Source organism: Pseudopipra pipra, chromosome 19 (assembly GCF_036250125.1).
Source record: "Pseudopipra pipra isolate bDixPip1 chromosome 19, bDixPip1.hap1, whole genome shotgun sequence".
NCBI classification, from domain to species: domain Eukaryota; kingdom Metazoa; phylum Chordata; class Aves; order Passeriformes; family Pipridae; genus Pseudopipra; species Pseudopipra pipra.
In genome coordinates this window covers 9,106,345-9,131,187 of record NC_087567.1, presented here as the reverse complement: position 1 = coordinate 9,131,187, position 24,843 = coordinate 9,106,345, and the positions used below count along the sequence as shown (strand labels likewise).

The 24,843-nt window shown below is 41.4% G+C and overlaps 1 protein-coding gene across 9 annotated transcripts in view; it reads left to right on the top strand.

Moving 5' to 3' along the window:
* The window catches only part of PECAM1 (platelet and endothelial cell adhesion molecule 1), a 35,935-nt gene that overhangs the window by 4,683 nt on the left and 6,409 nt on the right, over positions 1-24,843 (top strand). For 4 of the 9 annotated variants that reach the window (XM_064676382.1, XM_064676381.1, XM_064676388.1 and 1 more), the window contains 13 exons: positions 17-43; positions 1,166-1,459; positions 2,162-2,461; positions 2,574-2,843; positions 3,227-3,487; positions 4,388-4,669; positions 6,104-6,385; positions 6,793-6,900; positions 7,688-7,715; positions 11,231-11,301; positions 11,987-12,043; positions 13,243-13,311; positions 18,223-18,279. In XM_064676382.1, the coding sequence (XP_064532452.1) occupies positions 17-43; positions 1,166-1,459; positions 2,162-2,461; positions 2,574-2,843; positions 3,227-3,487; positions 4,388-4,669; positions 6,104-6,385; positions 6,793-6,900; positions 7,688-7,715; positions 11,231-11,301; positions 11,987-12,043; positions 13,243-13,311; positions 18,223-18,279 (2,106 nt within the window). The remainder of the gene's footprint in view (positions 1-16; positions 44-1,165; positions 1,460-2,161; positions 2,462-2,573; positions 2,844-3,226; positions 3,488-4,387; positions 4,670-6,103; positions 6,386-6,792; positions 6,901-7,687; positions 7,716-11,230; positions 11,302-11,986; positions 12,044-13,242; positions 13,312-18,222; positions 18,280-24,843) is intronic. The other 5 variants (XM_064676385.1, XM_064676384.1, XM_064676386.1 and 2 more) reach the window with 5 other exon arrangements.

Genomic DNA, 24,843 nt, shown 5'->3' with positions numbered 1-24,843 from the left:
CTTTTTTTTTCCCCAGGTTCAGAACTCTACACTCAGGATAAAGGTAGGGAATTATAATTTTGGTGGGGTTTTTTTCACATACAAATTTAAAATAACTAATTTAACTAATTTCTTGGTTGGTGGTGTGCATTTGTAACAGAGTTTATTTGGATTTGCTGTCCGATATCTCAGTATGAAATTTGGCCATATGAAAAGAAAAGCTATTGCTTGGTGCTGTTTCTTGATACAGTGTTTAAATGAGAGATGTGCTGCTCATATCTTAATAAATGTTTTGGTGAAATCTTTCCTAGAGTAATTTGCTTTCCAGAGGCATAAAAAAGGTGGGAGAGAAAATTAGCATTTTGGTTTAGTATTTAAAAAAGCCTCTCATGCCCACAAGCAATGAGGGAGGATAAAATTATAGCATATGAATTAAGGGCACTTTCTCCTGCTCGTGCAAAGGAATTGGTCAATTGAGCAGAGTTCAGAACTCGTATTCTAAAGGAACTTTTTACCTTTTCATCCTGTGACTCCCAGCACGTACACTCCTCATGTTTCCTTTTTTCCATCACCAGGGACAAAGGTTTGCTTCTTGTTGTCATGTGGTTTATTCACATGCAAAATAAATTGCAATTTTTGCACTGGTTTTATGCCCAAAACTCTCTCTAGCAAGGACACATTATAAATATCTGGTAAATGTACAGGGCAAGGGGCTTCTTTAGATGCAGGAAAGTTCTCCTTCTAATAGCAAATTTCTAATACAAATCTTGACCAAAATGGGCATAACCCAAAAAAGTATAAGTTCTAAAGGAAGGGAAAATCAATGAACTGATAGATCTTTCTCTATACTTTTTCCTCCATCCGTGTGAATAAAAATATTAAATATACCAGGATTCTAACAGTTACCACATTTAAGCTACAAATTATTTATCATTGCTGTGGTTATAAACACAGAATATATTTCTAAACATATATACACGTATATATAAGTACTATTATGAACTTTGTTTCTAAATGTGTTTATTATTTTTGTATATAAATTACTTTGTATTTAAATTACAATATTCCTATCAAATAAAATGTAAATTTTGTAATTACTTCTTGGGATTAAAGTATAGCAACTTGAGATAACAGTATTATGTTGGACTAACTGAAAATAAATAAGATTTTTTTTTTCTCTATCCAGTTTTTACTTTCAACACAGTTGAAATCAAGGTTGAGCCATCTTTCAAAGTGAGGAATGGAGCTCCCATGTCAATTATCTGCCACGCTGATATCAGCAAAAGTGCTGATTTCCAGCTGAAGTATAATTTTACAATTTTTAAGGACCGCAAGCTCGTGTTTATGACTGTGTCAGACACAGGAGATGCACGGTATGAAATACCTGTGGCCAAATCTTCAGACACAGGAGACTATCAGTGTACTGTGAAAGCAGATAAAAAGACAGGATCGAGTGACCCCGTCCACGTTTGGGTAACAGGTGAGTGCTCTTTCAAACATGGCAAAAAAAACCCCAACCTTCCAGGGGAAGTAATAATAGTCAGTGCTCAGTAGGATATCTTGCAAAGTGATTTTTATCCATTGGCCTCACAGTACTTCACCAGAGTTTAGTACCAAACCCTCATGCTCAGGCACGGAAATGAACTTGTGATCTCAGGGCAACATCAGTGACAGTCAGGAACAGTCTGTGCCCTCTGTGCCACCTTTCCCGCTGTCCTGAGCCTCTGTTCCCTAGACTAGGGGAAGTATTAGTTGTGAAAGCTTGTGCCTGTTCCCATAAACTTGATGGAGGGTGGGTAGATTCCTGGAAATGCTGGAAATAAGGTACTGAGATGCTCAGCCTGTGACAGCCACTGCCAAAGGAGTGTCAGCTCTGGGCTGCTTTTGCAGACAGTGTTGTGTCAGTCTTATTCTTTCACTTCTGATGAGAACAAGGGCTACCTCCATCCATACTCTTTCTAGCCTTGTGTTCTTGACTGCAAGTGACATTTTTCCCCTTGGAAAAGCAATTTGGAAAGAATTTGTTCAGCATTAAGTAGGTACCGGGTGGTCTTCAAAAGCTTGGTTCTTGCAAAGTATTTGCATCTGTTAATTAGCATAAATCATTACCACAGTCTTCAGGGATAGTGTTTCTTTCGGGATTATGGAATGTTCTATTTCTTTTCTTGCTTTCTGGTGTAAGGAATGACCAAGCCAACCCTGACTGCTGACAAAAGAGATGTTTTGGAGGGTGAAGTTGTGAAGTTACGTTGTGAGCTGCCTGAAGAAGAACCTCCTTTACAGTTCTGTTTCCGAAAGATAAAGACGAATTCAACGCCTAGAGAAACATGTGTACCTGAACCTTACACAAATTTTTCTGTACTGGAGGTTTCTGTTGAAGAAGGAGATAATATTTTACAATTTGATTGTTTTGGTAGGAGAAATGTAAAACTTGAATGGGAAGACTCAGCACACAGCAACAAAACCCTCGTTACAGTCAGGGGTGAGTTGCTTGGCTTTTCTTTTGACATTTGTTTGCTTGCTACAGTTAAAATTGGGCCATGTATTTATAGTTATATATGTTTATCTGCATGTTGATATGTATTCTCTTGCAGAACCATTTATAAAGCCCACTCTGACCACTGTGCCCTCAAGTAATGTTACAGAAGGAGACCAAATACAATTTGAATGCTCAACTGTAGTAGTTCGAATGCGTGACATTGAAATCATCCTCCAGAAAAACAAATCAATACTGAACAGTGTACAAGATAAGAAACTTCTGAGATACTCCACAGTAGCTACTCTAGAGGACAGTGGTGAATACCTGTGTAAGGTGGAGCAAGGGGGAGCATCTAAAACCACTAAACTGAATGTTGTCGTGTCAGGTAAAACCTCTGTTCATCTTAGATTTTACTCAGCGTATTGATATTTAAATTTAAATTTGGTAGAACTCGAGATCCAAGTGTAACCTCCAGATCTAAGTGTAAATTTTCTCTAAGTTAAAAGGCTATTTGGATTTTAGTTTCTGATTTTTTCCTACCAATACTCCCCAACTAAAATAATGTCCTCAAATAACACATGAAAAGTGGTTTCAAGTGGTTGCTGAGTTTCTGTTTTCCCTGAAAATATAATAATATTAAAATAACATGGTTTTTTTGTTCCCAGATTATAAACTTTCAGTATGTTCTTCATTCTGTATATGTTGAGATAAGCAGTCCTGTTCTTTCAGGCTCAATTGGAATGAATTAGTTCTCTTTTTATCTTGCAGAGTTATTTCCCAAGCCAACACTGGTTGCTTCTATGACTAAGCTGGATAAGAATAAAGAATTAATTTTGAATTGCAGCATTAATGGTTTTCAGAAAGCTAACTTCTCTATCATACGGAAAAACGCCAATGGAGACATCCCACTGAAAAATTCTCAAACCTTAAAAATGAGAGTTAATGTGAATGATACTGGATCTTATACCTGTAAAGCTGAAGTAAAAGGAATAGTCAAGGAGAGCAAACCTGTAAGGATAAATGTTTATGGTGAGTTGATACAGAGGCTTAGAACCCAATGAGATGGGGGGGATCTAAACCAGAAGCTAATAAATAAGCACATCTGTTTACAGAATCAGCCTCTAGTCAATGAACTAGGGGGTCTCTTAGTTCTTGCAATATTAATTTCTGTGAGATGTGCTTGTCATCTTCAACTGTAGAGGATTTGGTGTGTCATGATCTAATCAAGTCAGACTTTTCCAGGGCTGGCCCTGGGAGAAGGGAGTTGGCATGGCTTCCTGCTGCTCCCTTGGTTCTGCTGGGTGCCAGATAAATTCATTCATTACCATTTGCAGGAGCCAGAACTGTTGTGCAAATCTTTCACTCATCTGTTTGACCTGAAACTCTGACAGTGTCTGCCTTGGATCCCTCTCCCTGACTCTGCAGGCAGAAACCAGGAGAACCAGAGGTCATCTGGTTAGCTCTGCTCCAGAAAAGCACTCTAGTTCCCTTCCCTCTTATGGAACAATCTCAGGTGGTTCTCCAGTCTGTGAAGGGGATTAACTGGGTTGTGACTCCCTGTGGAACAGAGGGCCCTAATTAGGTGCTGCACGGTCCATCTCAGGTCATACATGCAGTGTGACACTTAGTCCTTGGGTCAGAATTAGTTCTGGAGTTTGGATGATCCACAGCTGTGTCACTCAGCCTTTGTTTTCCTTCATATTCCCCCTGTATGCTATTTGATTCAAAGTCACATGTTCTACTACCTACATTATTGATTTGGTCAAGTCCCCCCATTTCTGTTCTATTGACGAGGAAGAGCTTCCCAAACTAGCGTGTGCAAACCAGATAAATATCGTGCATTTAAATACTTTCTATAAAATAATATCGTGTCTTTTGGCCTTATGCAGTGCAATTTTCAGCAGTTTTTTTCTTTTATTCCCCTTTTAGCTCCAGTCTCCAAGCCAACTCTTTCCGTCGCCGGCGGTTTGCCGGAGGTGGTGCTGGGGAAGCCTCTGCAGTTGATCTGCCACTCAGTGATGGGAACACCACCAAAAACCTTCAGGTTCTACAAAGGAGATGACATTGAGAAAATAGTCATTAATGACACATATGCTACGTTCTTGGATGAAAATATCAGACTGAATGACCAAAGAGGATACAGATGTGATGCCAGAAATAATCACTCCAGTGGTGTGAAAACCAGCGATATCCTGAACGTCACAGTAATAGGTAAGTCTGTTCAATTCTTCTTCTTGTCTGATGTCATGTTTAGAGTTTTCAGCAGCAAATGATGGACTAAGCAAAATGGATGTGAAATGTTTACAGATTTTTGCTCACTTGAATTAAAATGGTTGCTGGTCACAGCACAGTAAGTAGTTCAGGACCAGAGCAGGTCTGTACTTGACCTTTCAAAAAGAAGAGGTAATTTCTCTCTACCAAGGAGTTTTCAGTTTTGTGTCCTGGCTTGAACCCAAATTGTGTTGGTGTTCAAAAGATAAACTTGTGGTTAATAGGCTGTTTCCCTCTGAGTTTTGACATTCAGTTGTGTATGATTTGAGCAGATACATCCAGAATTGTTGGGCTTATTCTGAGTCAGTTGGATTATTGCACAGTGAAGGATGTGCTCCCTGTTCACTGAGCTCCAAAAAAGGGCTTTTAATACAGTACTTGCACTCACCCAGACTCACCTTAAGTTCGTCAGTTCCACCATTAACTAACTGTAGAGAGAAGCTGGGTGATAAAAGCTCTAAAGAGGTTTATCCAGGGAGATTTAAAGTCAAGGTGGTTTGAAATAACAAGGTACAAATATACAAACACAAAGCATAATCTTAATCCATTAACAAGTGGGTATTTCTCTGCTGGAACTAGTGTATCCCAGCTGTTAGAGCAGATGCTTCATATGCCAAACATTTTGCAAAGCTGCTGACATTCTACAAGCCTTGAATCACAGAATGTGTGTCCATTTTTCCCCCATGTAGTTACAAGGGCTGATGCTCATCTGCTCCTACACTAGTTCTGTATGTGCTAAAATACTTAATTCGTAAACTAGCAAACCTAAAAACTGTATTTTGTGTATGCATATTCTTAAAATTTGTGCAAATGCAAACTAACTTCCCTCACTGTGTTTGCCATATTCTGTAACCATTGGAATTTGGGACTGGCTTATGCCCTTGGAGAACTCGATCCATTATCTGCTGATACCAACTGTTGTATATTAAAGGGTACAAGAATACAGTTACCACACAGCATAAAATAGCACAGCTCTATATAACTATGAAAGCATAGCTACATAAACTGGACCATCATTATTTACACTATGGAACGACTGAGTGTATTATTTCTGGAAATGAAATAATTTGTAGGCTGGGGCTGGAGTGGCATCCAAAGGATTTTAAGGAAAGTGGCTGACTGACCTCTCTGGAATGGATATAATTTCCTCCTGTGTCTGCTTTGTTTCTTTGTCATGCCCTCTCTATTTCTGGGTGTATAAAAATATTTACTAGAGGATGATGTCTTTCAGAGAGTGTTTGGGAAGATTAATACTGTGCATTCAGTCTCTGTTTAACTAAGCATTAAATCAGGCATTTCTACAGCACAATATTTTAGCATCAAAGTTATTCCAAATAGTGCTAATATTTGCTTTCTTTCTGCCTTTCTCTGTAGTGCCAGTCAGGGATGCCAGCTTGGGCAGTGTTCCATATGGAGAAGTGGAAGATGGCAGTGAGATTGCTTTTCTCTGCTCTGTGAAAGAAGGGTCTTTGCCAATCCTGTTCAGGTTTTTTAAAAAAACTGATAATGAGGTTCTTCTGTTTGAAAAAATTGAACATAGAGACAGAGCCATGTGGCACAAGGAAACAATGAAGAGGCAGGACACGGGGACATATTATTGCGTGGCCTCGAACCAAGCCAACGTGGACGTGAGGAGCCAGCCCATAACCATCAGTGGTGAGTCATTGAACTGCCCACTGTGTCCTCATGATAGGTGAGGTCATCTCATTTGGGATGTTCCTAAGTGTAACTCCCTTATTTGCTGTTGTTCCACCATTGTCAGAAGTTGAACAGAGAGGTCCCTTTGTAAACAGAGGTTGTCCAACTTACAGAGAAAAGTTTAGGGGATGCTCAAAAGCCAAAGGAGCCAGATGCAAACTGAAACCAACACGTTGTTGTGCTGAGGTTTTGGTCACAAAGGAGAGGCTCACTAGTGAACTTTGCATGCAGGTCCCCTCAAGAGTTCTTCCCTGGGGTGTAAGAAGGCTGATTTGTAGTAAAATGAAAGGTCAGGAACTGCAGAATTTGGTAATGTTGGCCTATCACAGTAAATATTCTCTTAAACATGTTTTTCTTATTTCCAGTCATCTTGGCAGCTTGGAAGAAAGGAGTCATTGCTGCATTGGTCCTGATAACCGTTGCAGGAGCGGGAGCACTCGCCTTATGGTGGTTTTTGCGTAAGAAGAAAAAGAGTAAGGAATGGTTCCCTTCTCTTTGTTTGGCGACAGATGTTTTCCAGTTAAACCTGCATTTGTGTCAGAAGCAAAGGGTTGTGGGGATGAGGCTTCAGAGGTGACTGAACACAATTAAAAAAAACCCTAAAAATCTGCTTAGAAATGCCAGGAGACCCAAACTAAGCTGCAAACGTGCTGAGGCTTTCCAAGTATATTGGGCAGATGCAGTCCCAGGTCTGGAATTCAGCCCTGTGCAATGAAGAGGCAGACAGGGCCTGAGGAGGTTTTTGATCCTTCATAGAGCTATAACAATTTGATTTGGAGTCCCAGCTCAGGTGTAATTGAGGTGCCTCTCTAGTCCTCATGAAATAAATTTAGATTATTTAGGTTGTGGGATTGTTTCTTTTTCCTTCCCACACTGTAATATGATTTTGTTTAGGGATTTAACTTTTAAGATATTTTTTCAGGTCCTGTTCTTTCAGAGTACAAGTAAATCTGGTTTATCCTGTGATATGCAGTACATTACAAATTATTTGGGAAAATTTGAAGCATCTGGATGTCCCAGACTGCTTAAATTGGCCAAGGTAAAATCTGGGGTTTAGGATCTTAGGTTCTCTGAAGGAGACATCTAAGGGACCTCGGAGATAAACAGGACATAGTGTGTGAGGGAGTTCATTTTGTGATCGCCAGGAGAAATTATTCACACATGAGTAAATAATTGCTATATTTTTGTTTTGATCTTTACTTTTAAATTCTTTACTTGTGCAATCTACTAATAGATGCTTTTTTTTTGTCCTCTGTCAAGCTAAAGGACCATCCATGGAGATGTCTGGGTAAGATGTCTTACTGTCTTGGTTTCGGCTGGGATAATTTTCTTCTTAGTAGCTGGTACAGTGCTGAGTTTTGGATTTACTGTGAGAATAATGTTGATAACACTGATGTTTTAGTTGCTAGTGCTTACTTTAACCCAAGGACATTTCAGTTTCCCATGCTCTGCCCATGAGCAGGTGCACAAGCAGCCAGGAGGGAGCATGGCCAGGACTGTTGACCCAAACTGGCCAAAGGGACATTCCACACCATAGAGCATCATGGCCAGTGTAGAAACTGGGGGGAATTGTCTGGGAGACACTGATCAGTGCTGGAGGGTGGGCTGGGCATCGGGCACAGGGTGGTCAGCAATTGTAGTGGGCATCACTTGTTTCTCTTGCGTTTTATTCCTCTCTCTCTTCCTTTATTATTATTGTGGATATTGTTGTTGTTATTATTATATTTTACTTTATTTCAATCATTAAACTGTTCTTATCTCAACCCATGGGTTTTACCTTTTTCCAGTCCTCTTCCCCATCCCACTGGGGGCGGGGTGGGTTGGGGCAGAATGAGTGAGGTATTGTGTGGTGCTTAGCTGCCAGCTGGGGTTAAACCATGACAGTCCTTTTTGAAGTCCAGAGTGGGGACTCAGGAGTTAAAACCAGATCTGACCAGTGCACGTTGAAACAAATTTGTTACAAGCATTCATCAGAGTTTAATAGCCAGTTACCATGATGTTGATTTATTTGCTTTTAGAGTTGTTGTGCTTGTTCTCGGAGCTGTATCCGAACACCTCACTTGCACTTACAGGGAACACTGTACTCCCTGTTGTGTTTCTTGCCATTGTGTTTCTTGCCATTGGGGCCTGGGCTGAGGTTATTGTTTTGTTCTGCTTTGTAACACTAATTTATGATACGATGGAATCACTGGTCATCACTCACCTGATCGTGTCCTCAGCGCCACCGTCACCTGTGTGCTGGGGAGACACCTATTGGGAATTATCCATAATTACACTTTTCCCTTTCTCCTCGGAGAGCCAGTCTGTGGACACAGCTTCCCACAGCTTCCCTTTCTTCTCCAGGCTAATTACAAAAGCATTTGAGAATTGTGAAGATTTGGGGTGTTGGAACCAGTGTGGTCTTATTGGTAGGAACCAGCATGTGGTTCAGGTCTGTTTAGGGTTAAGCAATTATTTGCAGCTACTCCAACCCCTGTGACAGGCACTGGGGCTGCTCCAACTCCCACAACAATCACAGTGGCCACGACAGACACTGTGGCTACTCAATCCCTGGCTACTCAAAGCCTGATGGGTGATGCAGCTGAATCAGAGAACCAACCCCTGTGTGTGCCAGTTGCCCCTATTCCCAAGGAGAAATGGGCAGGAAAGACAGCTTGTTTAATAAAGGAGGACAAACCAAGGCCATAACAGGAACAGGAAGAAGAGGCAGAACAAGAAGCAACCCCTCAATCCATATCTCTGAGTGAGCTGTGGGATATGCAGAAAGATTTCAACCATCATCCAGGTGAGCACATTATTCCCTGGCTGCTCTGATGCTGGGATAATGGGACTAGTGGTGTGGAATTAGAAGGTAGGGAAGCCAAGCAGCTGGGATCATTTTCCAGGGAAAGGTGCACTGACGAGGTGATTGGAAGAGCAACACAAGTCCTCAGCCTCTGGAGGCAACTCTTGTCAAGTGTGAAGGAAAGGTATCCCTTCAAGGAAGATGTTCTGTGTCACCCAGGCAAGTGGACCATGATGGAGAGAGGTACCCAGTACCTGAGGGAATTACAGATAATTTATTATGACCCAAACAACACAGGGTTACTCAGAGATCCAGGTGAAGTCTGATGTGCACAAACCATGTGTCAGAAACTTGTCCAGAGAGCACCATTGTCATACACCAACTCACTGGCAGTGATGGCCTGGAGAGACAACGAGGCACCACTGGTGGATGAAGTGGCTTCACCAACCCAGCAGCACAGAGAAAATCTCTCTTCCTCCCTTGTCTCTGCTGTGGAGAAGCTGGTTGAGCAACTCAAAGCAGGTAGATTCTACTCCCACATGTACAGGCCAGTATCTCAGCTATTAACAGTAAGTGTCCTTTTGCTCCAGAGAGAGAATGCAGAGGGTTCACAGCACAGGAGACGCTGTGGTTTTACCTGTGAGGACCCCAGAGAGGACTTGAGGAAGTGGGATGGAAATTCTACCTGGACCCTAGAGGGTACATGGATTGCAAGGGAAAATCACAAATGGGGGTTCTTCCAGGGAAGTTGCTGTTCTGGTCTGCAATGGGCAGTTCCTCGGAGTGGAAGGGCTGATCTTACTCCTGACTCTATGGAAGGGAATTCTAACCCGTTTTTACAAGAAGCAAATGGATAATCCTATGACCAGGACTAGAGGGGCTCTGCCTCCACCAGGTGGAGAAGAGGGACAGCCTTGTTTACTGGAGCATGTGGATCAGATGCCTGGAACATCAGCCCCCCAGGAGTATAAGGCTCTAGCAGGTACTGGTGCACAGTGTGCCCTGATGCCATCAGGCTGTCCAGGGGCAGAACCCAGTTGTATTTCTGGAGAGGGATCCCAACAGACTGTACTGGGGGCTGAAATCAGCCTGACTGGGAACGTGTGGCAGAACGCTCCCATTTGAGTAGCCCAGAGGCTCCAGGGGCTTTAACTGTCTCGGGAGAGGGGATTTCAAGGAGCCAAAGGAGTAGTGGTGGGCTTTCAGTACAGCAGCCTTGGAGACAGAGGAAATGAAGTAGCTCCCCTGTCCCATGTCTCAGAGGACCCTCCTGTTGTGGGGCTGCTGAAGGTTGAAGGACAGCAGGTGCTGAGCCCTGTGACAATGAAGCACCCGGGCGGTGCTGTCGCTGCTCGGGGACTGGCTGGGCATCACTTGTTTTTCTTGGGTTTTATTCCTCTCTCTCTCTCTCTCTCTCCTTTTCATTGCTATTATTATTATTTATTTCAGTTATTAAACTGTTCTTATCTCAGCCCATGGGTTTTACCTTTTTCCAGCCCTCCTCCCCATCCCACAGGGGAGCGGAGTGAGCGAGCAGCCGTGTGATACTGAGCTGCCATCTGGGATTAAACCACGACCCGTTATGATACTGATGAAGTATTTCTGTTTAAAGGCCTTCCTCCATATGAGTGTAGTTCATTATGGCACACACCTGCAGACAATAGATGGTTCTGCTTCATGTACCACCTGCTTACACAACAACAGGATGAGGAAATACTCTAAAAATAGAAAAAAAGGCCAGCTAAGTGAAATAGGAGAATGTCAGGCCTGTGTTTGAATGCATTTAGACATGGAATGGATTGAAAATACAGAGGTTTAAAGAAGAATAATGCAATAGGGAACATTTTTTGCCTTAAATTTGGTTGGTGCTTCTCTTAAAGACAAAGGCAAAATTTTCATTAGCTTCAGTAGTTAAAAATACATGGCAGTCAGCATAGACAGTGACTGATCTTTGCACAGAATCATGTTATTGACTGATTTGGGGTAATTACATCAACTTTTATTGGTTTGTTTTTCAGTTCAGCCTTGGCTGCAAACTTGACAAGTGAAAAACTGGCAAGACAGCCCAGTGATGGAGACTATTATTCAGGTAGGACATTTTGCTGTAAGACTGCTAATAAATTGGGTAAATTAAACATTTTTTGAAAGTTTTGGACTTGCACAGTTATTGTTTGGATAAGGCCCAATTTTTAGGGGAATACAGAGGGATACCAATAACATTCTCCAAAGTATCTTCTGTCATTTTGTCTTTGTACAGTTTTTATGAGCACGTCTCACATAAAGATTGGTTTATAACTCTGCTCAGACACTTCTCCCAGGCAATCAGTTGACAGTATTACAGATGGAGAAATCATGGTAAAAGAAAATTACTTTCTGGGTTTGACACAGCTGCAAGAAAATTATTGCAGAGAGGAAAATTGGAGTTGTGGCACATGGTCCTGTGATGTGGCCACAGGACAGAGGTGTTAACTTGCCATGACTGGGCACATTTCATTCCAGGATCTCAAAATTCCCACTTTACCAAAATAGGTGGAGATGTTGTTTAGAGTATTGGACATAAACAAAATTACCCCTTGGGTGCTTTTTAGCTGATTATTTAAAAAGCTACATTCTTCCCTCCTGTGTTATTTGAATGTCTTAGGTGTGAAACCAAAAGTAGGATGTCTCATATAAAAATAGAGATAATGACAATAGGAATTGCAGGTGTGTAACTCATTTATTTAGTTGGCCTCAATAAACATTTTGTCAGCTCAACTTTGGCTTTAATATTTTAGGATCAGGTTACATTGAAGATAGTGAAAATCACATGAAATCAACAGATGAGAGTAAAGGTAATTTCATACTTAAACAATAGATTTTTAAACTATTTTATAACTGAAAGTCATGATGTTTTCTAATGGTAGCAACAAGGATTGGATATGTCCAGCCCTTTCCTTTTTCTCTTTGATAGTGGGGAAGATTTTCCTTTGCTGAGCTCAGTTCTTTTTCTTATGCACAAAATGACACTGATAGGATCCACTTGCCAACTTGCATTATGAAGTGTAATTAGCTGTGCTGGATTGGTATAAAAATACAACTTAGACTAAAAATTGTAAGTTCTATATAACAAATATTTAGATATTTTCTACAGATTTCTGCTTCTTTTACTTCTCTGTCCTTTCTTCATTTTGGTTGACCTCGAAATACTTAAGCGTTAAATCTAAAAATAAACTGTGAAATCTGAATAAAATAATCTGCCAAGTCAGTTCTGCAGGATGCCAGTCTGGATGACTGTCCTGGTTTCTTCCAACTTTTACAGAAATCTGGTGGAAAACCATCTCCACCCTAAGAAAAAGCCAGAGTAGAAGGCAGCAGCTGTTTCTTGTGTCTGTTGTATCCAGGTAGCCAGGACTTGTCAGGCAGCAGCTTTAGTAGATCCAGCTTTCTGTGGGCATTGTGGCAGAGAAGCATCTTGAGGGGGAAGATGAGTTGCATTCCAGATGTTCTATGGAGAGCTTGGAAGAAAATGTAGGAGGAAAAAAGAAAAGCAGAAATTTGGAGAATGAGAGGTGATGAGGGAGGCCAGGAAAGACTTAAAGATGGGTTTAAATGTGAGGAAAGCAGATAATGGGAAGTGTCCTGCCATAGCCACAGAAAACAAGGAGAAAGTAAGAGCAGGGAGAGAAATAAAGAGGAGCTGGAGGACGAATATGGGAGAATCTGAGATAATTCCTTGCTCCATTTGTGTTGTGACACTTTTGAAGGTGTTACATTGAAAGTAAGAGTTTTAGGCACAATTTGCATGTCCCCCAGTTTCAGAAATCTGCCTTTAGCTCATCTACTGCTTTTTGGATTGGGATGACCCTTAGGAATGGGTTGGCCTTGAAACTCTTAGCAGAGTAACTCACATCTGTAAGTAGGGCCTGATCCTGCACCTACCCAAGTCAGTGAGGACTTGTCCATTAATTCCAGTGGCAGCAGGATCAGGCCCACAGCTCAAACAAAGTGTGCAGTCCTACAAAGAAACATCTTCTTGATATTTTTGGGGCAGGACCTGACCTTGAGAGTGCTGAGGTGGAGTACACTGAAGTTGAAGTATCAACGCTTGATCCTCACAGAGGTAATAAACTGTCCAAACCTCTTTGGTTTATGTTTGGGAGCAGCTCTGGGAATGTTGCTCCTCCCTGGCACTGGTCTGATATTGGCACCTGGGAATGTCAGAGCAGGTTGTGCTTTGTGTGTGTGACAGTTTCCTGCCAGTGGCTCCTTAACCCAGCTGATGATGCCAACCATGGTGCTGTTCCTGCAGCCCTCCTGCCCCTGGGATCCTCCCACTCCCACCCACAGGTCTGTGTGGAGCTGTGGCTCTGAGCAGAAGGCAGCCTGCTGTGAATATCCCTGTTATAGAGCCCAGGTTCACTGAGAGCCAAGTGAGGTTAGCCCCAGATAATGGAGAGAACAGAGAGCAGTGGAATTTCCTCCTTTATAAAGGAACTGGTTGAAGGGTCAAAGCTGTGATTCACTTGTGATAGAGAAGGAAGAGAGTCCAGCACAGATTTAGTCTCTCAGTCTGGAGGGGCCTGGAGACCATCCTGAATTTTGTGTCCCCTTTAAACAGTGAAATGAGGATATTAATGCCCAAATAACTTGGTCCTCCTCCCTGCAGTTCTGTGGTTACAGTAACCACACCTCAGGTACATGTCTCTGCAACCTTGAAGGAGAAATATCCAAGTAAATTTATTCCCAACACCCAAATGCACACTGCAATCATTCTGTGTCATCTGGAGAACTCTGATACCATCATGGCCTTGTGCTGAAAGCTGTTAAACCTCAAAGTTCCCAGTAGCTGGGAGGGAATAAGCCCCACGAGACAGGTTTATGCTCTGCTCCAGCTTCTTTGCTTCAGCTGAACGAGAAGCAGATTGAGGAAGAAACAGATGAATTTCCTTTTTCCTGGTAGGAAGGACTAGTCACTGATTTCAGGGACCAAAGACATGATTGTTTAGTTGGTAAAACAGATGTTTGGGCAAAAGTACTCACCCTTCAAGCTGTCCCTGAACAGCCAGTCCTCCTCTCCTTTCTCTCACTTCCTGGCATCATTCATCACAGAGTTTTCCTTGTGTCCTAAGCATGCTATTTATCCACCTCTGCTAAATTCTGCTCTGAAGAACCATAGTTGTTGGACTCTTTTTCAGAATAGGGCTAATAATTAGTTGTTCCAGCTGTGTTAGAATGTGCACTACACAATACAGTGGTGTAGAATGGGAAGATATGATGGTGCATGATTATTTAAATTAAAAGCCCTGTTAAATGCAAGATCAGCATCTCTAAGAGTAGACTTTTGCTCCCATTATTTATATATAACACTATTCCTGTATATCAGACTGAGTAATAAGATAGTATCTGTGCTCTGTAGACTGAACACCACAAAATAATATTTAACATACCGTGTAAATGAGATCAGATTATTTTAACAGAACACTGATTGATTCTGTAAGACTGAACGGTGCTTCAGGTATACAGAGATGTGATAATAGTTCCCTAATCGATTTGCTTTGTTGCCCCAGGGCACAGTTAAACGCTTCCCAAATGAATGCTTTGGTTATGTAAATGGCAACTGCACTGCAAGTATTTAATGTGTTAATCTTTGAGAGCATCTCGAGGATGCTGCTTGAATAGAAGGAGCTGTATGAAGCCATGTTAATCCTTTCAGCTCTGCACTGCCTATCACAATGAAAACAGGATGAGATTTATTCTTGGGAAAAGAGAAACAAAGCCAAGTTTCTTAATATTCCCTTGTAATAATCGTGTACACCCACAGAGAGAATTTGGCCACGGGACTGCCACTGATATTTCTGCTACGTTGGTGTTATTGTAAAGTTTTGTTTCAAAGCATAATATTCTTTCATGTCTGTCTGTGGGTATGACCAGCCCTTCCTAGGGAACAGACCTTTCAGATTATCCCCTTGCTCCAAACCTCTGTTACACCCCTTTTGGTTCCTCCTATTTTCTGAATGAAGACAAAGCAAGTCACACCTTTTCTCTGGGCACACATATCTCATCCAGCAACTGCACAGAGCATCTGATCCCTTCAGCCTTTTGAGGAACTCCAGATTTCTTTGATCTCTCAGGACCAACCTCAAATTAATTTATCTTCCCAATCATTTGTTCCTCCTGGCACTGTTGTCCATGTCAGTACTAATGTTCATCTCAGGAGCAGGAGAATCATATTTTGTGTATTGTGAAAGACTACTGCAATTAATGCTGCAGTATCTAAGCTGTAACTCCAGCCTTTATATCACTTTTGGGAAGCAGGAACGATTGAATGTCACCTCAAAACAAGTTTAAATTATTGTAGAAGGATGTATATCTTGTCTTTGTCAGTAGAGAATTGCTTACATTTGAAACCACTGGTTTCACCCTGGTTTTCCAGTCATGTCTGCACCAGCTGGTCATTTCTGGAATACTTTTTAACACAGTGTAATGGTGAATAGGTTAATGCACCAAGAACTTCATATGCACTGTGCTTCTGCAGGATCAAAACCCAGGGTTCATTACAGTGTTACTGGCAGGGAGTGGTCCTGTCACGTGCTAGAAGTAAAATTTCACTGCTTTATTTTAGAACTTCCATGTGGGAATAACTTGATACCTGCTTTTTGAAGTAGGGGTGAAGAGGCAAGAGAAATAGGAGGTAGAGCTGGGGCTACACAGTCCAGCTCTTATTTGGGATAGCCAGAGTGGAATGCTAATTTGATATTTAAAGAGGTGGTAATTCTGAGGAATGATTACATTGAATACTTATGGAGATTATATGCTTGACAAAAATATAGTGCTTTTCTTCTCTAAAGCTTAATTGTGCAAATAGATGGAAAGGTGATTTAGACCCCTTATTATTAATCTGAGCAAAAACAAAGGCTGGGGCTAAAGTAAGGTTAGGAAATATCTCTGAAGTGAGAAGGGAGAAACCTCTAATCATGGCTGAGTTAGAACATGCTCCTTCTTTTACTTTTATATCTGATTAGTTATCTGCAGGGTGGCAACATTATAAAGCTGGTGGGAACAAAATGTCAAATCGTCCAAGTAGTTTCTCCTGGCACATTTTTTCAGTGCTGAGACGACTTTTGGAAGATTAACAAAGGAAATAACATGGGCAGTGGCATTATATCACAATTCAATTAAATGGGTCTAGGAAAAAAAAAGCAAGCTAAGGAAATACCTCCAACCAAATCTTTCCACAGAGTCAATAGGGGTAGATTTAGGACTGTAATCTGCTAAAAAAGAGTCCCAAACAAAATTAAATACCTCTTATTAAAATTCTGACAAGATTACTCCTTACTTCACTGCAAATGAACTGATCATTTAAGCAGTAGCCCATAAGCAGATGAAATGTGCCTGAAGGTCTTCAGATTATTTTGCAAAGAAGGTTCTTGCCAAAGCTGCGAGTTTGAAAGCTGTGATTAAACACTTGGGGAAGTGTAACTCCTCCTGGCATTTGAATTAACAGCAGCTTTGCAACTCAACTCTGATGTGTGAGCTCCCAGCGTTTAAAGGATGCTGAACAGAATTTTAAAAAAATGAAATTAGCTTTGGGAAATCAGAATGTGGTGCCAGAGACACTTGGGTTCTTCAAGGTGATGCAGAACAGTAACAGTCCTGACTCTGACTGCAGGTCATTGTCTGAATTCTTTAAGTGCTGGGGTGTTTTTTAATAGCTGAAGTACAGGATTCTCTGTCCAGAAATGTGAATTTTCTTTCCAGTTTCTTGCAGAGAGAACAACCACTTTTGTTCTTCTTTAACTGGAAAAAAATCTAACCTCTTGGTTTGTTGAAGGTCCACAGAAATTGGAGGTGATATAGATAGAATTCAGAGGCTTTCTAAGAGATTCAGTTTAACTGAAATGAATGAGTGTTTCTGAAACACTTTTAGATCTATGAACAGCAAGCTACTGGACCCTGCCAGCATAGACCTTTATAGAAAATGAAGAAAGTTGGTTTTAAATGCACTTTTGTTGCCCAGGGATTTTTAAACTACAGCCATGCAATAAATCCAGGAAATTGTTCTAATCTCCTGCTCGCCTGCAGTTTCTGCTGACCAGAGAGAAACTGAGCTCTTGCTGTTTTCAGGCCTTCAGGGCCTCTGCCCCTTCCCTGTGTGTCTCTAGTTTGGTATCAAACCCTGTGGATAAGTTCTCACAGATGTCAGGGAAAAAGGAAGAGCTTCTTGCTTTCCTTCTCACCCAAGAGCAGAGTTTTATTTGTCAACCCAAGGGTCTGGAAAGACTAACATTGCACTTGTACCCCAGCTGTGTTCTTAGGGGCACAAACCTTCTCTGTCTGCTTTTTGTCTTTACTTCCATTCTTTCCACCAGCCTTGTGAGCCTTCATTCCTGCTGTGTCCATCTGATCTCAGTGCTCTGGTGGAAGAGCCCTCCATGCTGAGGGGAGACCTTTCCCAGATAACCTTAAATAGAAGCTGTGCAGTGTGAAATCTGAAAATACCCTTCTGAGACATTTCACAAACAGCAATTTAGATTTATTTTTTTTTTGTGCCCATAAGACTTAATCAGGCTAGTTGCCAAAAAGGGGGTGTAGTTCATCTTCCAAATGTTAGATCACCTCTGGTCTTGGATCCTGAAATCCTTAGAAAAACTTGAAGCAGCTCTTCAAAGGGATCCAGGGAAACCATTCTCTAGTGGTAGATGTCTCTGTAAAATTAAAGCAGTATCGATTTGAGTTCAAAGGAGATTATTAAAATGTTAAATTTAGAAGGGGAAGCAGATTTTTATCATCACTTTTATATAGAGGGAGAGACATCTCCCTCTCAGTTCCTTGCAGGCTGGGTTTGGGGAGGGAATGTACTTGCTTTTTCACACAGACTCCACAGGCTCGTTGCTGCTTGTGTCACTTACTTCCTCTGAAAGTAAAACAGTGTGTTCTGTTGGTTTAAGGAGCTTTTCATAAGGCAAATAATAAGAAAAAATAAGAAAGAAAAAAAGAAAATAAATTGATTCTGTGCCAATACATTTTCCAGCTCCTGTACAGAAGGGGACTGAAACAGTTTATAGTGAAATCAGAAAAGCTAATAATGGTAAGTAAGCTAGTGAAAAATGAAACACTTAAAGGAAGCATTTGTGAGGAGATTAGGGATAAATTTGTGACTGAATATTTTCCAAGACAATATTTAGCCTGAATATTTAGAAGATAAAGTGCCATAAAAAAAAAGAGATGCAAGTCACACAGGAACATACTGAAGTGCAGCTACAAAATCACAGGTGTTGATAGATTATATAACACCTTCATGGTTCCTCATAAATCAGTGATGCTTAATGCAGTGGGATTAATATTTGTAACATCTACTTCATCAGCCCATCTGTTTTGTACCTGCTCAGCATTTGGGCCATACCTCTGGATCTGAATTAGAGCTGAATCCCCAACCCATTAGGGATTAGGGTGATACATTGTGTTATCTCCAAGTGCTCATGAGCAACACTTTGTCTCTTAATTGAGCATGTTTGTCATGTGTTATTAAATAACCATCAAAAACTGTCTTAGACTGTAAGTGCCAGCCACTCTGCCCTTCCCCCTCCACTAACCCAGCCTTGTGTGAGGGGGCATTACCAGCTTACTGGCAGTTACTGACTATAAATGTTGTGGCAGTCATGAGCTCAGAGGCAGTAGGTTAAAAGCATTTCTTCATAGTTTGTCAAAGACTGAATCAGAAAGGATTTCCTTTCCTCTCTTTGTCTTAGGAAGTCTAGATTTGTAAATATTAGGGCTGCAAAACTGTTCACATCTTGTCCCCATCCATGTTACCCAGTGGCTTTTTTGTGTGCCATTTTTAATTTTTGACTGTTGTGTTTTAATTTTCTATTTTTTTTTTCTATTTTATAAGGGATTTCCCACCTGCTCTGACACAGAATTCTGTCTCTAAGGAATCTTTCATGTGAGGGTCTCCAAGTACTTTAGAAAGCATTACTTAATTTTCCCTTGTGAGGAGATACACGGCAATTTTTATCTCCATTTTGCAGCTGAATAAACAGAGAGATTAGGTCATTCATTTAAGGGAATGTGTTTAGAGAGTGACAGCACTGGGAACAGAGTTTCAGAATCCTTGGTGCTGAGCCTGTGTGCTGTACTCATTTTTCACAGTGAAAATCCAAATACCCTTCACACTAAGGTGGGACGAGGCCCTTCGTGCAGGATCACCTGGCAGCACCATGAGAAAAAAAAACAGTTTATTTTAGAGCTGAACCCAAAGGCCACAAATATTCTGGAACAGTGTGAACTGGACCTGTAACAAGCTGCAGAAGCTGCTGCATAAACCCCCTCCTGCCCTGCCCAGGTGTGAAGGGGATTATCACCCCTCTCACCATCCCTGGTTTTGACACAACAGAAGGTGTTATGTCCTAGAAGGGTGTTTTGTGAGCTGTGCTGTTAAACTCCAGGTAGGTACAGCAGAGCTGTAATTCAAAGCACTTAAAAGGCTGTAATGCCATAAAGTGGGAACTGCAATAAAGTGAGATATGATTGAAAGGCTGAGCTGAATTAGCCAAATCATCCTCAAGCACCCCTTAATCTTGCAGTCCACCTGCTCTTTTATGCATAACATTCTGCAGTTTCAGTTATTCTTGGAAACATAGGACCAGTTTATTGTTTTAATCCCGTCTGTTTTTCCTGACTGATCCACAGGAAAAGTGTTCCAGTGAGATAAGCAGTGCATCCCAGAGCAGTGCAGTGCTCTGGACAGCCACCTTACAGTTCATGTAACATTAACTTGGACTGGTGATAGGCTGTGTGATTGTGAGGTGGCAAAGGATGAATGCAGTGGAGAATCCCTAGGAAATAGCTCTGTTCTTCAGAAGTACTTTATATTAATATGAGTATGTTAATTGCTGGTTGTGAAAGATGTTGAACATTACTGCTGGGGGCAGAAGTTGGTTTACCATTCTGATCTTCACCCTGTTTGACTGTTCTTTGAGATTTTGAGCAAATGCCCACAAGTACAATCTATTTCAGGAAGTCAATGGATCAGACAAACGTGTCCTCTGGGGAAATTACAGGAGTTTGGGAATTGGTGTCAGCCACACTGTTTGGCAGATTTAACACCTAAGGCCTCTGTAACATTTTATTGTTATTTGTTTGTAGGTAACTATTGTGGTTTGGGGTTTTTTAATTAGAATTTAGTGCTTCATAGGCAACCTTAAGGGGTTGTGTGTGCATTCCAGAAATTGTGGCCACTAGAGAGGGAGCTGAAGCACTGTCAGTAGTTGTTATGTCTGATGCAATTCTCTGTGACTGAGCTAAAACATTTCCCCTCTTCATTTTTTCTGGCAGCTCTCCCTGCTGTCCCCAGTAAGGCAGATGCCACATCAGTAACAAACTCTTGTATTTTGAGTTCCATAGCTATTGCTTGTCCTTATCCCAATTCATGAATCCATGGTGCAGGTAATGCTGAGTATCTGTCATTATTACTTTTCTTTTTATTCTCCTGCTGCTGGTTGTGTTGTCTCCCATTACTCTCTCTGCTGTGCTTTCCTTGTTCTGAGTGCCAGGCCTAAGGAGGTGGTTTTACATTAGAGATTAGACAGAAACAAACTGTCAAATGCACATTTCAAATCCCACAAGACCTGCACATGGTTAATTGCAGTTAACTCATTTGCAGTAGGGAAAGCAGGAAATTTGTGAAATTCAAGTCTAGTCAGGTGTATTTTGATTGAAAATCAAATAATGGTCCTGTAGATAATGTCAGTCTCTAGTTGGATGCTGGGTTTCCTCTGCTGTAATGAGAATTGAAGGAGGGTGCTGATCACTTTGTCTCAGAGATAAGAAATTGTCCTTGCACTGTTATCAAAAGGTTAGTTTAATTCAGTGGCATAGTGTTCAGGAAGTTCACCCAGGTATTGATTTAAAGCCTTTTTTAGAGCAATAGGTTGTTACTTTAGTATTTTATGTAAAATACCTAGAGCAGCTTCAAGCCTCAGCTGTAAATCAAACCTTACATCCCCATGGGAATTTGGGGAGTGGTCTAATGAGTGCCAGTCAGGTCAGTAACACCTTTCTCTAGAAGTCTTTTAGACTTAGCAGGATAAACTAATTTCCTTAAAATACTGCTTTCTCTGGTTGCTCTATGAAAAGGCCAAAGTTTACTGTGAGCCAGGAATATCCAGCCCAATCCCGGAGTTGTTGCTTTTTGCTCAGAAAGAACTGAGACAGTCCAAAACTTAAGCAAAACAGGCAATTGCCTAAATCAACAGCCTGCCAAGAATGACAGAATGGCTGTGGCCCTGCTGCCCATGTGCCTGTGCTGGAGTCCCAGAGGTGCAGGCTGGCAGCTCTTCCTGAGGGAGGGTCAGGATGTGTCACACACCGAGTGCAGCTCGTGGGTGGAGGCTCTTTTAGACGTGATTTATTTCCATCACACCTTTCATCTTCCCGAGGGGCAGTAGGGGCAGGAAGTCCAAGCATCTCCATACTGGTTCTTTATCTCAGCTCCAGCCCTTCCCTCAACACTGATCCCAGTTCTTGGGGTAGCACAGTTCTGTTCCTATTGCTGGGGAGACAAGAGCCAACTCCAGGTCACAGATTTCCTTACATTTTTCCAGGGCACTTCCTGTGACATACTGGGACGTTCTTGTTCCTTCAGTGAACTCTGTCTTTGCTCTGTGTCAGACCCAAAGCTCACAGAAGCTCTGCACTGCTCTGTGTGTGCACTGAATCGAGCTTATAGTGCTTACTGCAAGATAACAATTCCTAATTTCTTATTAGGAAAGTGGGAATCTAGTGAACAAAATGCAGAGCCAGCCTTTATGCTGCTAAGTGTGGAAAAGTGAACTGGTCACTTGGAAGCAGTTGCAGCAGTGAGACAGGAAATTCAAAGAATCCTACAGCAACCAACAATGTACTATGGAAAAATAAATATATCCCAGTGGAAAGAGGCATGAGAAATCCCCATTGCACTCAGTGGTTTGGAACAAACTATTTGAAATCAGCTCTAGCAATCAGGAAATCTGCTCAAATACTTTCCTGCTCCTGAAGCTCAGGCTTAAAACCTCCATGCTTAGCCAGAATTTCCCACTGGGTGCCTTTTCCAGTGTAGAAAAAACTCACAGTGTCTTGGGATTCATGTGTTGTTCAGAACTCAGGCTTTATGAGCACAGGCAGTCCAAAATTATGGAAATGACTTGTCCCTTCTCCAAAATAAAAACTCTTTGGATCTTTAGGTTTCTAGACACATTCTAGACCAAAGCCTGGACCTGTGAGACACTGAGTCCAGAGCCAAACGCTCACAACAGCTCCAGCCAAAAATTAGGCAGAGCCAGATGGTTTCAGTAAGGCACAAATATGCAGGGAGCTTCTGGCCTTGCTTGAACCTCCAATGCAAAGCTGAATTTCGTGCATGCCCTGTGTCAGAGCTGCTCCCAAGCTGCCTGCCAAGATCCTCTGTTAGAAGCTACTGCTCCAGTGAAGGGCTTGGCAGAGTGTAGTGTGTGTGTTCCTGCAGTTCAGCACCTTCAGCTCATGATCTGACAGCTTGGCTTTCACCAGGGTTGGAGATGGGTTGGAGATGGATTAAGAATTGCAGCTATTTAGGCTCATATTCTCTTCTCCATCACCTGTAGCAACAAGAAATGATGGAGCAAGTGGAGATGACAGTGTCTTAAATTCCTGCTATTAATGCACTCCTTTGTAAAAATGTGGCCTTTGAATTTAAAATCCCATCAACTAAAAGCAACAGCAAGGGTTTAAATCTGTCAGAAATCCACAAAAACACCCACCTTTGTTAGACTTGGGAATATTTTAGAAATCATCAGTATCAGACCTTCAGCTCCGAGTCTTTTCACAAAACATGCAGCTGCTTGTTTGCCCTTCTTTGTATATGACTAGAACCCAGCATATCTCCTTTCCCTCTTTTTGGTAGTAAGGGAAAGTCAAGCATAATGAAAAATCTCTCTATTTCATCACAGTAAAATCAGTAAAAAAGTGAAAAAACCTCATTAAAAGAAAAGAAACAGAAAGGCTGTGAAAAGATTGGCACAGCAAAGAATCAGAAAAGCACTGGATCACTGTGCTTTTATTAGTGGCTCCCTGCTGGTTTGCCTGGTTGGTGCCTGTTAGAAATGCCCCAGGACACAGATCCTGACATTCTTCTGGCACAGATGTGACACTCAGGGAGGAAGCCACCCTAGTTTGGATCTGGGTGACAGGTAACAAGGAGTTGGAATATCTGTCATTGTGACCCAGAAGCTTTGAGCAGCCAACATCCCGTCGTTTGAAGTTGGGAATTTACACAGAATTTCTCATTTCCTCCTTCCTGTGAGCACAATACACTGTGACAGAACTAAATGACAGCTTGTTAATACCTCACTTCATAAACCTGATGTATAGTTTTGTCTACTTAAAGCCAAGCTTTGATGTAGCACTGGGTCAGGGGTGGTTTTGTTCACTTCTATCGGCTTTCAGGACACAAAAAGCTTTTATGTGTGTTCCACGTAATTTTTAATTTTGTTTCTTATCAAAATGGCTAAACATATATGGATCAATCTTGCCAAACATTGAGATCAATTTTGCACTGAAATTTGGTTTGTGCACTGGTACAAGGTGCTGTTGTCACTTCAGTTTTTAATCCTTTGCCTGGACTAATAGTTCTGTGTAGAACTGTCCAGGAGAAAATTCATAATGTACAATGGCAGAGACCTTCACCTCTGTTTCCTGGTTACTTCTGCTGAAAAGGGAATCTCTAAAACACCTTTATAAAGGTCTGGTTATGGTAGTAATACTCTGCATAATATTAATTTAATGATTTCAGAGAACTTTTCAAAATTTACAGAAGTGTGCTGCCTATGGGAGGGCTGATGTTAGTATTTGCTATTTAAAAACGAAATACTTAGGAAAAAACATAGATTCAGACACTATCCCATATTTACAGAAAAAATACTGGCAAGATTAACCCAGAGCCCCAGTCCAAACCCTCTGCTTTGAGCATTAGATGAATTTCCTCCACACAGCCTTGCTCCACTGAATTTTATATATTTTCCAAGAAAATACCCTTCAAGATTCAGCACTTACTTTTGTCATGTGTGAAGTATCCTAACAGAAAAGCACTTTCAACAAGACTTGAACTCCTCTCCTAAAACTGGAGTTCCTCTCAGAGGGCAAATATATATTTATTGAATGTATTCTGTGAAACTTCTGAATAGCTAAATCCACTTCTTTAAAAAAAACCCCTAAGATCTAATCTTAAGGTCACTGACCCTAAATGGAAAGAGCCTGCTGACTCTCAGGCTTTATTGGGAACGAGCAACTTTGTATTAATAAAATTTCAGGTACCTTTGCAAGATCTTATTTGGCCCTGAAAATTGTATCCTACACCGGATTTCTGCAGTACGTTATTTTCCTGGCAAGGAATTGGATTAGGAAGTATAATGCTCCTGAGAACTTGCCTCTTAAAGGAAGACTCTCTTGTCCAGTAACAGCTCGTACCCTCAGGAGAGACTTCTGCTCTAACCCATAATCAAAAAGCTGTCAAACAGGTCAGTGTGGTCTTTGACATGTTTGGTCTCACCCCTGTACTTGGGTTAAACTAGAGCTTGGATAATCCTTAGGTCCAGAGCTGGGCTTAGTTGTAGGTAGCAATTTTACATCGTTTCAAGGT